General features: G+C 43.2%; 1 protein-coding gene across 1 annotated transcript in view; it reads right to left on the reverse strand.

Moving 5' to 3' along the window:
* PTPRN2 (protein tyrosine phosphatase receptor type N2) overlaps positions 1 to 16471 on the reverse strand; it is an 815057-nt gene that overhangs the window by 245309 nt on the left and 553277 nt on the right. The window contains exon 13 of the mRNA XM_029077350.2: positions 2249 to 2278. Within this exon, the coding sequence (XP_028933183.1) occupies positions 2249 to 2278 (30 nt within the window). The remainder of the gene's footprint in view (positions 1 to 2248; positions 2279 to 16471) is intronic.

Below are 16471 nucleotides of genomic sequence, written 5' to 3' on the forward strand. Positions count from 1 at the left end.
CTCGCCCTTTTTACTTTTCCCTTTAGTAATTCATTATAGATCTATCCTTCGTGATTGATCCCAAACCACCTTGAGTCCATGGATCACTGCTGCCTCCACAATTTCCTGAGATAATGCATTCTTGGTGCTTATAACCCATTGTGTGTAGAAGTGCATCCATTTGTCAGTCTTCAACCTAACCACTTCAGGCTTCCGACTGGTGCCCCATTCCTTGAGGTGGGATTTGGTGAAAAATGACTTTCTGCTTCCAGTGTCCCCACCCTTCCTGATTTTTCTCTTCAACTGTGTTCCCTCTCAACCTTTGCCTTTCCTAATCTCCTCAGCCCATCCTCTCCCAGAAGCCACTGCTTCTCACGGATCATTTTAGTTTCCTTTCTTTGTACTTTTTCCAGCTCTGATGTTTCCCTAAGATGCTTAGCTTTTGAAATTAAAAAAAAAAATCAAACCATGCTCCTGTTTTAAATGAAAACACGGTGAGATGCTTTTTAAATGGCTTTTAGAAAACTACCAGAGAGACCCTAAAATAAGACTTTTTTTTTTTTAACAAATATAAGTGCGGCAGTGAAACTTCTCATTAATATACAGTAATTACCCACGAACGTCAGATAAAGGAAACCGCAAGGTCTGGAGAGGCTGCATCTATTACTGCTTGTGTTAGCCCAGTTTAAACTAGCCTCACAGCTACTGGGATCTTTGTGCTTTCTGGACTGACAGACTTTCGCTCCTACTCATGCATTATTCAATAGCGAGCAGAACAATAAATGAAATAGACTTTAAAAAAAGTCCAGTTAAAAAGGGAAGCCACAACGGGTAAATAAAGGTTACTTGAGGAACCTACTATTTCTTCCTACAATTTATAAAGAAATTGTAGCTTTTACAGAACCAAAGATGTTCTGACTTGTTATTACAGGAACACCTTCAATTTTGCACATTTCTCCATGCTGACTTGCAGTCTGCAGGGGAGCTCAGAGAACAGCATATGGTACATTGAGGACAGCTTCCCCCCATTCCCAACCGCCTGTCCCCTCCTCCCCACCCCAACCCCCCTTCTAGGGGCCCACAATGCATAGCTTTGTCAAGCAAACACTTTAAGGATCAACACCAAAATTGGGAGTTTTATTTTCTATAGCCATCCAATTAAAGGTGTCCCAGACCTCCCGGAGACTCTGTCCTTTCTGGCCTACAGAGCTTGTCAGAATACTGGAACAGTGTATACATTTAAATCAACGTGAGACAGTCTCAGAGCCACACACACACACACACACACACACAACATTAGAAATTGCATTACTCACTGGCTTCTTTGTGTGAAAAGCTGTGAATCAATGTGCCTCAATCTCAATCTCACCCTTACACCATCCCACCCCACTGTACATTCAGGGTTTTCGTGTCATCAGAATGAGTTCCAATTAGGCACCCTCTCCATCTGATCATACGTTGATTACAGAGTTATTTGCTCCGGTTTGCAGGAGGAGGAGGGCAGTGCAAAACCACAGGGATTTGGATGTTGTGTGGTGAGCAGTTTCAGAAGCTCTGCTTTCTTATTATCTCTGCAAATGCATTGACCAGCACTCTGAAATGTCTCTGCCAATTCGACACTGTACAGGCACACACATTTTTATAAATACCTGCACCTATATTAGACATAGACACATACACATACGTGTATGCAGGAAATTAACAGGAAAAAACTGGTAGTATGGCAAGTAATATGCTTTGGAAAAGGGAAGCTCTGACAAGTTTCACCCAGCCAACAGACACAGAATTGTTTGATTTGGTCTCCTCACATCTTTAAAATCATGCTCTGTGAACATCATTATGACAGTGAAAAACAAGATTTTTTTCCCCCCTGTAAAATTAAATGTCACTCCTGATAGCATAATATCTGAAACATCATCTTTCCAAGTCCACACCAATACTTTACACAGAAAATTAAACTCTCTCTGTTTATTGAGTGGATAATGTAGTCTTCGAATGTGTGAGAACCCCCGCTAGGTGAGAAATTAAAAAAGCAGCACTATAAAGTCTAATGGTATGTATGAAATACAAAAAAAGGTAACTTAATTGGTAATCAGAAGAAATCATAAAACTAATCATGCAATTAATGTCTTAAAAAGCAAGCATATGAGGTGTGTATAATTACAAGAAAACAATGCAATGATGGTTTCGAGCATTAATGAATTAATTGTCGCAAGGGGACCGGCCCATCAATTTTATAGGCTAGTTTTCAATTCGTGTAAACGGTTACCTTGGTTTGTCTACCTTCAAAACCTGAAGCCTGCAACGAAACAAAGGAACCAGACTTAAAAACAGCATTGGCTCCTCAGTGATACGTTCGTAAGTTGTCCCCTTGGAAAGGAAAGAGAGTTTCCTTCCCTGGTTCCTGAAATCAGAAAATGCTCTGAAAGGAGAGGAAGAAAAAGTCCATTGGTATTAAAAATCATGTAGAGCCTGGTGGAGTTCAATGAGTGCAGGTGTTGGAGCAAATTAATGAACATATATTAACATACATAAATATCTTTTGGTTTCTTTTCTAAATGCTACACAACATATTAATAAATACAGTTCTTTGTTTCGTACACACTTTTAAAAACAAAATCTCTCCTTTAGTGCTGATTATTCATGGGCTGTAGGCTTAATGCTCAGGATGTTAATTTGTTGATAAAAGAGGAGGTGTGTGTGTGGGGGGAGAAGTGGGGAGGTTGGGAAAATTACAGCATTCATTCCCAACAACTGTATTGTGTAATCCCTGAACCCTTCCTTACCAAAGGGACTTGTAGATGAGGGAGTATAGCCCTCCTGCACACAGGACATGTTGAGCATTGGTCTTTGAAGGACATAGGGAAGGGGGAGGAGATGGGGAAGGAGTCTGTGGGGAGGAGCCACCTGCAATTTGCATAGGAAACATTTGTTTGAATTACAAAAGTGTCTGGGCAGCCTAAAAAATCTTCTGATCTCTAGCAGAAGGAACTGAGTAGGGATGTAGCTGTAATTTTATTTATTTGCATTGATGTCTTTCTCCCCCTCTCAAGATTGTGAGTTCCTTGTGGGCAGGGAATGCCACTGCTTATTGTCGTATTGTACTTTCCCAAGCACTTAGTACAGTGCTCTGCAAACGGTAAACGCTCAATAAATATGACTGAATGAATGACCCAACATGGCACCTCCAGAGGGCTGATTCCCAGAAGTCCTTGACCTGCTCCTCAGTTTCTGGCCCTGATCCTGAACAAATGCCACCGGAGACAGTCCTGGGACCTCTGTAAGAAGGCAGACAATGAAGGAGGCAGCCAGAGATACCAACAATCAACAGTGATATTTACTGTGCACTTACTGTGGGCAGAGCACTGGACTAAGTGCTCGGGAGAATACAACAGAGGTGGTAGACACGTTCCCTGCCCTCAACGAGCTTCCAATCTAGAGGGGGAGATCGACATTACTATAAACAACTCATTTACAGATCTGCCCATAAAGGCCGAGGGTGGGTGAGATACGGAATACTGGGGACTCTACCCTGGAGCTTAGCCCAGTGCTTAGTACATAGTAAACACTTAAATACCATTATCATTATTATTCTAATCTTCAGAAATTGCCTTAGTCAAAAAAATAAGTTTGCAAAAAACATATTGAACAGACTACCCTGAATTTTTGAAAATGGGAAGAAAGGAATTTGGGCTAAAACTTTTGTGACATCCACAGGGAAAAGAAGGGCTGAGAACCCCCCAAAAGGATTGAAGGGAAATATTGTAAATCCCAGGCATTCATAGGCTCCCAGTGTCTAATGGTTTCATTCAGAACTACATCGGCACAGTCCCCTTGCCCTTTGACTTCCACCCTGAATCTAGGCCTTCTTTCTACTCTTTTCTAATGACTATCGTGTGGTTATTACCAGCCCTGTGAAAAAGGTTCTCTAATGGAAACAAATTTTAATCACTCACTTAATGAGGTTGGGTTTGTTTTCTGCCTCCTACAGTTTGGTAGTTAATGCTTAATAAGCACCCGCACTGCTTTAAATAATAAAAAATATCAGTGGAGAATTTGAATTATCCTAAACTTTATCCAATAATCATAATATGCATTTTAGAATTCATAGGAACACAGCTCATGAATAACAATGTGGTTTCACTTTCACATACACACACACACAGCAAGGTCTAGGGGAAAGAACACAGGCTAAGGAGTCAGAGGACTTGAATTCTAACCCTGGCTCTGCCTTTGCCAGCTGCTTGACCTTGAGTGAGTCATTTAACCTCTCTATGCCTCAGTTTCCTCTTCTGTAAAATGGAGAATAAATACCTATTCCCTCTCCCCCTTAGACTTGGAGTCCCAGTTAGGAGAGAGACTGTGTCTGATCCGATAGAGAAGCAGCATGGCTCAGTGGAAAGAGCCTGGGCTTGGGAGTCAGAGGTCATGAGTTCGAATCCCAGCTCTGCCACTTGTCAGCTGTGTGACTGTGGGCAAGTCACTTCACTTCTCTGTGCCTCAGTTACCTCATCTGTAAAATGGGGATTGACTGTGAGCCTCACGTGGGACATCCTGATTACCCTGTATCTACCCCAGTGCTTAGAACAGTGCTTGGCACATAGTAAGCGCTTAACAAATACCAATATTGATCTGCTTGTCTCATATGTACCACAGTGCTTAATAAAGTACTCGGCACATAGTAAGTGCTTAACAAACACTACAATTATTTAATATATCCTGACAATAGGGCTGAAGAAACCCAAGATGGATGCAGAGAGGATTTTTCCTTTATTTTCCTGTTATGCAACTGCAATATTATCATCGGCAAATTTGTGACACCTAATGTTTTTAAAATGGAAGGTAAATTACCTAGGCTGAGGCATGAGATTAAATTATGTTTGCCCTCATACAAAATATCAGGCTTCCCACTGGCACAGTTTGCCTTTGTTACATGGTACTTTCTTGGCATCAATTTTGCTGCAACGGTGGAAATAGGAGGAGAGTCAAACAAGCTCTGTGCTGGTCACCACAGTAGGCTGTAGATCAGAAGGATTTAAGATAAAAACCATTTTTTGACTCTGTCTTAAGAACCCCAAACAGCCAGACCCTGAGAATGTGGAGAACATGGGACACCCAAGGTTTGTGCTTCCTCCATATATTATGACATATAAGAAGCTTTGTCTAGGAAAATGGGAAAAGGATTGAAATCACTTATTTGGGACTCAATTTCTCCCAGGCAGGAAAACTCAATCCCACTCTCTGTGTAATGTAATTATCTATAATGCCCTTTTATGGGATTTGGTGTTCATATGTATATGGAGAGGGAAAGAGAGGGAGAGAGAGATGCATCTATAGAAAGAAAAAAATAGAGAAGGATGGAGAGAGAAGGGGAGAAAGAAATATGGGAGGGTAAGAGATGGAGTGAATGTATTAAACATTGCTAAATATATTCTTGGGGAGGAGGGGAAGACAGAGATAGGCCAAGCTATGAAATAAGTAAATTAAAGGAGCCGTGTCCACAAGAGGTATATCTAAAATTATTTCAATTCTGATTCTAAGACCTGTGACTAGCTCAGGGTGATTATTTTTACACTTATTCATTAGTTTTCACCTGAGAATGACAAAATATTTTCACAGTCCTTATGAAGTTCCATAACCTGGTTACAATAACATGATGTGACAAAACAGGATCCAGTCAACTCTTGATAAACCAGATCAACCTCAGGCTTGGGTGTACTGGAAAATTGGAAAGCATAGAAAAATCAAAAAATACCTCTCTGCCAGTGAAGGTTGGAGGTTTTAGACTTAGGTGCATTGTCCAAGAGGCTGAAAGAATCGTTCATCCAGGGTGATAAAATCATCAACCTTTGCCACTTGGCCCTCAGCAATCTTTCTCTTGGTTGGCTGATCATCACTTGATGATTCATCACAGTGAGCCAACATAAATTTGCCAGATCACAGCTCTCCACATCTTCAAAGCTTAAAATCCCTAAAAAGCCTCCTTTAAAAAAAAAAAACCCACTTCCTCCATGAAGGTTTCCCTGATTAAATGGAAATACACCAGTTGCCTTAACACTGATTTGTTTTGTTTCTATCCTGGGCACTTATATGAATAAATAAATGTGTGTGCATAAGTACATTCATTTTATTATTAAGTTATTTATAAGACATTTATTCAGCTATTTCATCTGGATATATTTGTATTATTTCCAGCTAAATATTTGCTCTTCCTCCTGCTCCCCAAATTTTGTAAAATAGGAGGCTGCTTCACTGGTCTGACCCTGAGCCCAGGCTGGCCCATCCCATGGTGAATCGAGGTGAACAGACCACTATGACACTTACAGTGAAGGGTTGGGCAGGGCTGGAACAGAACAGAACCTAATGGGATTGGAACAGGCTTGAAGGGCATCCTGACTTCTGCAGTCCTTCCAGTTTTGGTGTTCCATGTTGCCCATGGATGCCTCTTCCAGAGGACTGCTGGAATTACATTCCCCTGAAGCCCTCGGGAAAACAGTACCTGCCCTCTGGGCTTATGGGATGGGAAAACAGAGTGAAAACACTGAGTGCCCAATGGAAATGCCAAGAAAGAAGCCCAAAACTGTTTATGGGTGAGCGGCGCTGGCTTCCCAGCCGGCTGACGTTCTGTTGGTGTCATCTAGGGCCAGTGCCAGGAAGGGACAAGGCATTCTGAGTAGAGCCAAGGGTGGGCCGGACACTTGATTTCTGGCCTGCGGAGGGTTCAGCTGTCAGGATTCAGTCCTTGTGGGTCAAGTGGGACTGCAACACCTCCCCCAAAGATCGGAAAGTCAAGAATGGGGCAGGGGTGAAGTCATTTGTTTATTCACAAACAAGTTACTCAGTCCATACTAGTGAATGGGGAGCAACTGGCCTGCAAATAACAACGGAAAAATAGCTCTCTAATTAGTTATTTGTAAATCATGAGAGCCAGTTCTTTGGCAGCTATTTATGAAAAGGCTACTCCTGAGGAGTAATTTATTCATGAGTGACAACTGCAGAATAGAGCCCCAAATTAGTATGATTACTAGTGGAGTTCTGACAGGGATCTTGCTCAGGACTGTATAAACCAGGGAGATATAGCTTATTTTTCATTAAGGCGGTCCAGGCACTGGAGGCAACAGAGGGAGAAAATGGGAAGAAGCTAGACAAGTATTAGGATGGGGAATTGCTCATGACAATCAAAGGCAGCATAAAAAGACAGCCAGGAGATAAGCATCTCTTTCTGGGGCCAGGGAGAAAAAGCCATCTAATACAAGGAAAACTTGGCTTAAATCCTGGTAAAGGACATTCACTTTTGTGTGGACTTTTTTCAATACTTCAATTCACAGGATTCTCTTTGTTTGACCTTTGTTTAAATGCTGAAGTGGGAAATCCCTGCAATAAACAACTTAAACCCTCTTACACAGAGCAATACCAGCCGGTGAAATGGCCCCTTTTGTCACAGCCTCATGACTCCTTGATGCTTTTTATCATGCCCATCATTCAGAAATTGTACCTGTAAAGATCAGTTCCCAAGGTAGCACTTGGGGAGGAGATGGGGACAGAGCCAATGAAATGAACTCTCCACAGAGTTTCTCAAAACGAAGTTTGGTTTTCATTCCCAATCAAAAGGAAATGTTGTGTGGGCAGCCATGATTTATGAAAGGAAAGCTGCATCTCTGCATCTGGGAAGCAATGAGCGCTAGTGGAAAGAGCATGGGCCTGGGAGTCAGAGAACCGGGGTTCTAGTCTTGGCTCTGCCATTTACCTATTGCACGACCTGGGGCAAGTCGCTAGGCTTTCCTATGCCTCAGTTTCCTCATCTGTAAAATGCAGATGACCTGTTCTCCCTCCTACTCATGTCCCCCATTTGGGAAAGGGACCGAATCTGATCTGATTGTATTGTATCTACCCCAGTACTTAGTATGGTGCTTGGCACAGAGTAAGTGATTAACAAATACCAAATACCACTATTACCATTATTATTATCATCACGATCATCCCCTCATTTCCCTCCTTCATGCCTCCAGGTTCTGACAGGTCCCTGGGTCTCGGCATGGAATGGAATGAAAGAATGTGTACAAGTTGAAAAAGGTACTTGGGCTGGTTGTTAGAATTCCCAGTGGGGGGATATTGTCACATTTGAAAACAACACTTCTATACTTATGGGAGGTGGTGAGTTCTGAGGAGTTGAGCAGCCCATTGGAAAATCTAGGCTTTGAATTCTATCATTTACTCATGTGCTGTGGGGCCTGCACAATTCACTCATTCAGTCATATTTACTGAGCGCTTACTGTGTGCAGAGCACTGTATTAAGGGCTTGGAAAGTACAATGCGGCAACAAATAGAGACAATCCCTACCCAACAACAGGCTCACAGTCTAGATGACAACGGGTTCTCAACCTTTCGGGCCATTCATCTTTCTTCATCTACAGGATAGGCAAAAAGAGCTGCAGTTATACTGGTAGATGTCAGATATCACTATACTAGATTTATTCTCTGTCTCACTCTTGCCTGAACTACTGTAATGCCCCCCTCTGATCATTTGACTCTGGCCTCTCCCAGTCAGTCAATAGTATTTGTATTTATTGAATACCTACTGTGTGCTAAGCAGTGTCCTAAGCAGGTAGGAAAGTATTAGTGAAGCAAGACACAAGTTCCATTCCGCTACACTCCATCAAATCCTCCTCTCCCTGTGATCCCTGGGTGGGATAGGGACTGTGTCCAACCTAGTTAACTTGTACCTACCCCAGCACTTAAAACAGTGTTTGACATGTAGTAAGTGCTTAACAAATACCATAAAAAAATACCTGGCTCTGCTGAGGCATGAGCCTCACAGTCTCTCCATTTCTTCTCTCTTAAAAACCCACCAGATTTCAGTGAATACTGATTACTCATTTTGATTCCAAAAAGGTTGTAAGGACAGTACATTTAATGGTGCATCTCCACATTTGGGGTATTAGTATGAGGTCTTAGATTCCTTCCATTAATAAGAAATCATTCTTTGTGGACTTCCAAGTAGTTCCAGCACTTTAAATCAAAAAAGCAGCTGCTTTTTTTCAAGCAGAAGGGATCGTGAGACTCGAAGGCAAAAGATAAAACAGCACCCAGAGATGCAAAAACAACAAACACGACAGCATAACAAGGAAGCGCCTTTGTGTGGACACGGCGTGGTTGGGGCCTTGTCAGTCACATTCACATCTGATGATGTATTCACCAACACTGATATCTTTTAAAATACAAAGGCCACCTAGATATAATATACATACAAATGTATAAGTACTTTACATTAGTTGTACATTACCTCGATACTAAAGAATTGCTTTATATATATGTAAAATCATATGATTATCCAAAATAAAAGATACACACATACACACACACCCCTATTTTCTAATGTCCAAATAAGTCCAGGACTTGATAAGTGTGCTTTACATAAAGAGCAGTGAAGAGATTTGCTAAGAAGAGGTACACTTAACGCAGACAGCCTACATGCATAATTCTGGAAATATTAGTCTTTCCTCTTGCCAAAGTTTTCCTTAATGGCCATTTCAGGTATCTTCGCTAGGCGGTGAGTTGCTTCAACTCTCCATTTCACTTTACCCCCAAAAGTCCTCGGGCAATCCCAGGGCCAGAATCTAGAAAGGGAGGGGGTCCGGGTCGGGCACCGCCTTCTTGAAGTAGGAGTGAAGGGCCAAAATGGTCCTTCGAGGCTCCTGCAAGTCTCCACAAGGACTGGTGAGGAGGGCTCCCCAAGATGCCCCCGAACCTCAACAATATTTGCAGCAGGTTTTGCTCCAAAACACCGGGTCTGGGGAATTTGTGTCCAGTTACGCTGAGGTAAGACTGGACCAGGCACCCCATGCTGCATCCTCTCAGCTTTCACTAATATTCAGCAGATCTTGGTGAAATGGTGCAGTCACTAAACAGCTGCTGAAGTACTGCCTGGAGAGGTAGGAAGCACTTAGTACAGTGCTCTGCACACAGTAAGTGCTCAACAAATATGATTGAATGAATGAAAAGGATCGATCAGTGCTATTTATTGCATGCTTAATATGTGCAGAGCACTAGACTAAAAGCTTAGGAGAGTACAATACGGTGGGTAGCTACAATCCCTGCCCACAAGGAGCTTCAGACAGAGCGGGAGACAGATGTTAATGTAAATTACAGATGGATATGTAAATAAGTGGTGTGGGGATAGGATGAAAATCAAAGTGCTTAAGGGATACAGCTCCAGGTGCATGTGTGTTGCAGAAGAATGGGCAAATATTTCCTCTATCTGTAATTTATTTTAATGTCTGTCTGCCCCTGTAGACCATAAGCTCCTTGTGGGTAGAAACTCTATTGCATTTTACTTTCCCAAGTGCTTAGTACAGTGCTCTACACACAGTAAGCACCCGATAAATACTGCTGATTAATTGAATTAGCAGGGCTTGAAGATGGGGCTGGGGAGAGAAGACCCGATTCTCCAGAGCCACGCAGGTGAAGACTGAGCCCCACTGGAACGGGAGCTGGACGTACATGGCGGTGTCCCTTTGGTGAACACAACTGGAGGTTTCAAAGGATTGCGCATAGTTGGCTGCTGCACCTTGCCTCCGGAAAGCATCTTTAGCCGTGCAGTCTCAGGGAATCCCAGGCTTAGGAGTGAGTCAGGGTGAAGAGTGCCATCTACTGAATCATCACCACCACGGGCATCTGCAGCCCCTCAGACTATCATCTGGGGAAAGCTCCAGTCTAATTACTATCCAGACAGAGTCCCTGTTCAGTGCAAGATCCTGAGGAGATCACAGCTGGAGGTGATAGGACTGCAGGTACGGTAATTACCCTTCGAAGCCATCATTCCGGATTTACCACCTAAGCCCTCGGTGGCTATCACCTATGTATACTATCACCAGGTTTAGGGTTCACTTCACGTCTCTATGATTATCTGAAAACTGCCGAAGAGCATAATGATTTTGGTACCGAATCACTTGGCATTGGGTAACACAGACATTTCTCTAGTTAACGTCAACATTGCTGTTTCTAGCAGCACTGCTCTGTGATTATCCTAGTACTTTTCTTTAAAGGTTTCAACACTGTTTTACAGACAAGAGTCCACATCTCATTAATCATCAGATTACACCACTGAGATCTGTAGCACTGAATTTTCATGGAGTCCACATTTTTGCTGAGCTGGAATAGATGACTATATTCATTCCTTAGATTAAATGGTTCACAAGGAAGTTTACATCTCTCACCGGGTGCTACTTGAATGCTTCAATATTAAGGTTGGAAATATGCCTTTGCAAATGTAATTTCTGCTCCTTAATGACCCCTTTTAATATCTAATCTTCTGCTTTAATATCTCACTTGCTAAATGTGTTTATATAATTAGGTGTTAGAACACGACAATTAATCAGTGGGCAAAGAGAGCAGGTGGCTTTTTTTATTTATATAGATACATATGTCTTTAACTAAAATATAAACTCCTACTGGCATCTGAACAGTCCAGGATTCGTGAATTCAGGAGTAGGATGAGAGAAGTGGATCTTCATCAACCGCCTCCAGAAAAGAGGATAATACAACTTGCTGCTTTCACAGGGATGTGCAGAAGAACTAACATATAGTAAGATTATCCAAGGTGCTCTTTAAGTGTGTGCAGTCTTACAAATTAACAACACAAAGACCTAGGGGTCATGATGACTGGGGCTTTGATTTAAACTAGTCCCTTTCCCTGAAGCCCCAGGTTCTGAAACACTGCTTAGATTGAACAAAGGTCAAAATGCCTTTATTCTTTCATTCTGTTTCCTCTAAAAAATCATAATAAAAAAGATGAAGACCAGTCTGTTGAATATAAGAGTCATATTGTGGTCAGGGCCCTTGGCTGACACATCAACTTCAGAAATGTGGATTCCCAACACCATCGCCACCCGTGCAGAACAGGACAGTGAGGCTCCAGTAGGGAAGGTCCTTACTCTGGGGGAGCTGAGCCTTTGGCTTTCTAAATCGGGTTAGGAGCTTGAAGACCATCCACCTTCCCACCACTTTCTCCCTTCTTCCTAAAGGGAGATGGCGCTTTCCAGTGGGCATCTACATAGAACCCAAACACCAACAACCTGGGCATAGAATCAAACACAGCTCTAGTGAGTCAGTGACTAGTACTGGTCACAGGGATTCTTCAGGAACATCTTGCTGAGTTCAGCCACAAAATCTGCACCGGAGAGCATGGCAGCCCTCACACTGGGACTACTGTTGGCCAACATTAGTAATATGGGGCTGATTCCACCATCTAAATGATTCATAACTGGAGAAAAACTGTATGATTGGAAGTGTAGAACGTTATTGGTTTAGTGAAGGGTTACCAGTAAGTCCCCAAGACATTGCCACTTCTTAGCTTAAATTCAGATCTGCGCCCTACTTGTTCACACCCTAGAAATGCTGGGTGTGACTCAGGTATACATAGACAAAGTACAGAGACAGTTACCCTGCACTTGAAACTGGACCCTGAAGGGAAACGAGGAGAACCTGATCCCATAATCAACTAACACTGGGTACCTGAATATTTTACCTGCTAAACTCTTCGCTGTGTACAGAAAAAAATGATTCTTAGTGTGAAGTCCTAAGAGTCAATGCTTGTGTTAGGTTTGGTCTGACAAGAGCTTTCGGACGAAAAAAGAATCCCAATCCCAGCATAGTTGAATGTAATTATGCATATTGGAACTTGCAAGGCAATGGATTATTAGCCAATCAGTGGACTTTGGTTCTTGGCAACATTACAGTTGTCACACATTATCCGATAAAATATGCACACTCACCTTCTGGGAACAACTTGCCCATAGTGACTTTTCAAAATGTTTGATGGAGACAACTAAGCGGACACACGAGAGCTAACAGTTTCTGTTTTGGCTGATTTGAATAGCATAAAATGAGCTGACAGCCATTTTTGCTCAGAGAAAATACAGTCTTGTGGATGAAAATGGTGAGAGAAAGCCCTTGGAGCAAAGCACGTGGTTCTTTTTTACCATGTGGATTCATCAGCTCTTCGTGTATTTTAGTATCACTGGGCGATGGGATATGGCTATGGGAACTCCTTATGGCAACTGGCCTTTTGAGGTCCTTTATTCCATGCCAGTGACCAAAAGGCAGATTCAAAAGCAGTGTCTGGAGATGTGAGGGACAAACACATAAGCGTGGCAAAGGACAAACTTTGTGGGCACCCAAGGCAGAATGACTTTTTCATTTTTCAGCCGCACCTGCATGGATAGGATCATCAACAGCATCATCTCTGAATACAAAAAAAAAAAGCAAGCTTGCTATATATACACACCTCTATCTATTTTGTTTCCTTCTCTCTCTCTCTCTGGCTATCTATAGAGAATTTTAAGCTCAAACAATGTCTCAGAATCCCTGTTCTTCATATTTGAAGACAATGCTGTCACTTTCTAGGGTTTAACATTTGAACTATGTGCAAGAGTGACGGTGGACAGGACACTCCACACAGTCTCATTAAGGATCCATTTTCCTGAGGTTACTCAAAATAACTGCTACCTTAAAAATAGGCAGAATAGACGGAGAAACAGAAAAATTAAAAAGCACTCAATACAGAAGGTGCTTACCATAACAAAAGGCTCCCCTTTAACCCCTGGCAACAATTTTTCTGTCTCATCCTAGGATCTCCCTTACCATGTAACCTCTTCAAGGACAGTCAGCCATTTCTAGTTTGGGATTTTACTCAACAGTTGTGAAAATGACACATACTCTGCACAGTTCCTCAAACTCCTCCTTTTCACCCTTAAAGACAGGCCAAACTGTAGGCAGAAGCATAACATATATAAATTCATTTTTCTCATTTGTTTTTTAGAGATTTTTTTCCTTCTCATCTTACTACAGTGGATATAGTTACTGTTGTTTTGTTCAGTAAACCTGGAAACAGACTCCCTTGGTTCTAAAATAAAGCCAAGCACTGGATGTCTTCTGGTTTCAGACTAAAGCTACAGGACCAGCAGGTAAAGGTTTCTCATCTGGGGTTACAGATGGCATGCTTCTCTCTCTGTGTCAGGAGACTGAAGAGATGACATAAAAATCAAAGGGGTAAGGCAGTTGGCCTGTGAGAGTGAACTCTCTCAGACATTTATTTATATTAATGTCTGCCTCTACCTCCGCCGCCCCCAGACTGTAAATTCGTTGTGGGCAGGGAATGTGTCTGTTTACTGTTGTGTTTTACTCTCCCTAATGCTTAGTACAGTGCTCTGCACAAAGTAAGCGCTCAGTAAATACAACTGAATGAAAGATAAAAGTCCTGGGGCCTTGAGACTTGGCAGGATCTCATCATGGGCACAGAAACATTCTGTCTTTGACCTCAAATTATGCCCCTCCCCCCCTTTTTCTCTGTCCCCTCAACACTAACGTGTAAGATTCTAGAGTGTAAGCCCATCAATGGGCAGGGATTGTCTCTATCTGTTACCGAACTGTACATTCCAAGCACTTAGTACAGTGCTCTGCACATAGTAAGTGCTCAATAAATACTACTGAATGAATGCTTTTCCTACTGCTCAGTACTGTACAATGCCCCCCGTGGGTGCTCAATAAATACCATGAAGACTTCTACCACTACAGCACCCCCTCTCTTTGCCCTGGGAAGCGTATTTCATGCCCCGCCTGGCTCATAGTTTGGTGACATGTAGAAACCAGGACAGTGACAAGGAAATTGAGAAATCTCTTTTCTGCCCACTTGCAAAGCAAAGATACGCTGGGCTTAGATGCCTTTTCCAGAGTCATAAACCGTCTGACAGCCAAGCCTGCCACTGCTCCAAGTAAGCGGGGAAAAAAAAAAAAAAGAAGACGAAGAAAAGTTTCCTTTTGTCTCAAGGGGCAGCAATTTCCTTTCTCGGCTAACTGTCCTGTCAGCAGAGCCACTTGGTTATCTTGTTTAATTAATCCAAAGCGGATAACAAACTGACCTTTTACATTCTGCCTGGGAAAACTGTTGGGGGATCTGTGCCTGCAAATCCCCAGTGCTGAAGTGGGTTGAGGAGATTCCTTCTGGGAACACAAGAAGGCTTCTATCCCCATCTGCAGTATTCTGGCACTCCTATTTGTAGTCAGAGGAGGGTCAAAGGAGCCTATGTCTGTACGGGAGGTGGTTGGGGGTGGTGGGGAGAGATGCTGTTCTATCTGAAGGGTGCAACTCGCTTGGAGCAAATAGCATCCAAATGCGGGCTGTGATATGCAGGGATATGAAAGAACAGGGTGGGTGCAAACTGCCTCACGGAATCTGTCCCAGGGGCTCTTCGGTCAACAAACATGGTCACGCTACTCTGGCTGCAGAGCTCGGATCTCTTGCAACAGACAGAACCCAAATCTCCAGAGAGGGATACCATCGCCCAGCTAAACGAGGCTTTAAAAATGCTCCGGTCTAAACTGCCTCCACTGTCCACTTTGCTGGGACTGTGCAGACCCAGGGAGAGGAAGGAATGGGTACTGTCAGAGGCCTGACTTCTCAAGAACTTCGGGGACCCATCTGCTTCACCATACCGGCCATTTCTATTACTCTGACACCATGACACTCTCAACATCCCTGTTCTATCAGGTTTTCACACATTGTTTCTGCTCACTGTGCAATCTTGGGGAAGATTTCATTTCCCCATCCCAGGGCTAAAGGCAGTTAGGCTGGCACAAGGCTCGGACTCAATCGGAGGTGAGATGAAACCCGCACGACTGCAAGACAGAACGGTGATTGTTGCTCCTTCTCCCGGTCGACTTCTCGAGGACTCAGATGGTCCTCATGGATCAGTTTAGAGGTCGAGGTGATGGGGAGTTCTGCTGACAAGCCAGGCTATCTCTGTGACCCTCTCCCTCCCAAACCTTGTTGGTCACTGGTACGGCCCTGTGGTTCTCCCTCCTCCTGCTCCTCACTCATTATATTTATTGAGCACTGTACTAAATGCTTGGAAGAGTACAATATCACAGAGCTGGTAGAACACATTCCTTGCCCACAAATGAGCCTCCTCCAGGTGTCTTTCCTACTGCTCCACCCAGAAAGACAATTTGAAAATAATTGGTCTTGTTGGGGTGGGGAAGGATGCAGAACTATTCCTGGTAGTAGCCAGGACCACCCGGAATGGAAAGAGATAGAAGAGTTGGAAATGAAGTGAGGTGTGTAGCGGGGTAGTTCCCAGTCCTGCTTCCATTAGCCTCCAGAATTCGGTGGGCAGAGCGGAGATGGGAAAAGCCAATCCCGACTGGCTCATTTGCGGCTGTGAGCCGTCCTCTTGCTTGGGACAACAGAGAGCCATCAATTGGTCACTGGCCTTGAAGAGAAGTGTTATTTCTTATTGGGGTTTTAATTATGGAATCCAGCACTCAGCTGGAGAAATCTCGGCAGAGAAGCAGCATGTCTCAGTGGAAAGAGCACGGGCTTTGGAGTCAGAGGTCATGGGTTCAAATCCCAGCTCTGCCACTCATCAGCTGTGTGACTGTGGGCAAGTCACTTAACTTCTCTGTGCCTAAATTACCTCATCTGTAAAATGGGGAT

This window comes from Ornithorhynchus anatinus, chromosome 13 (genome assembly GCF_004115215.2).
Source record: "Ornithorhynchus anatinus isolate Pmale09 chromosome 13, mOrnAna1.pri.v4, whole genome shotgun sequence".
In the NCBI taxonomy this organism is placed as follows: Eukaryota; Metazoa; Chordata; class Mammalia; order Monotremata; family Ornithorhynchidae; genus Ornithorhynchus; species Ornithorhynchus anatinus.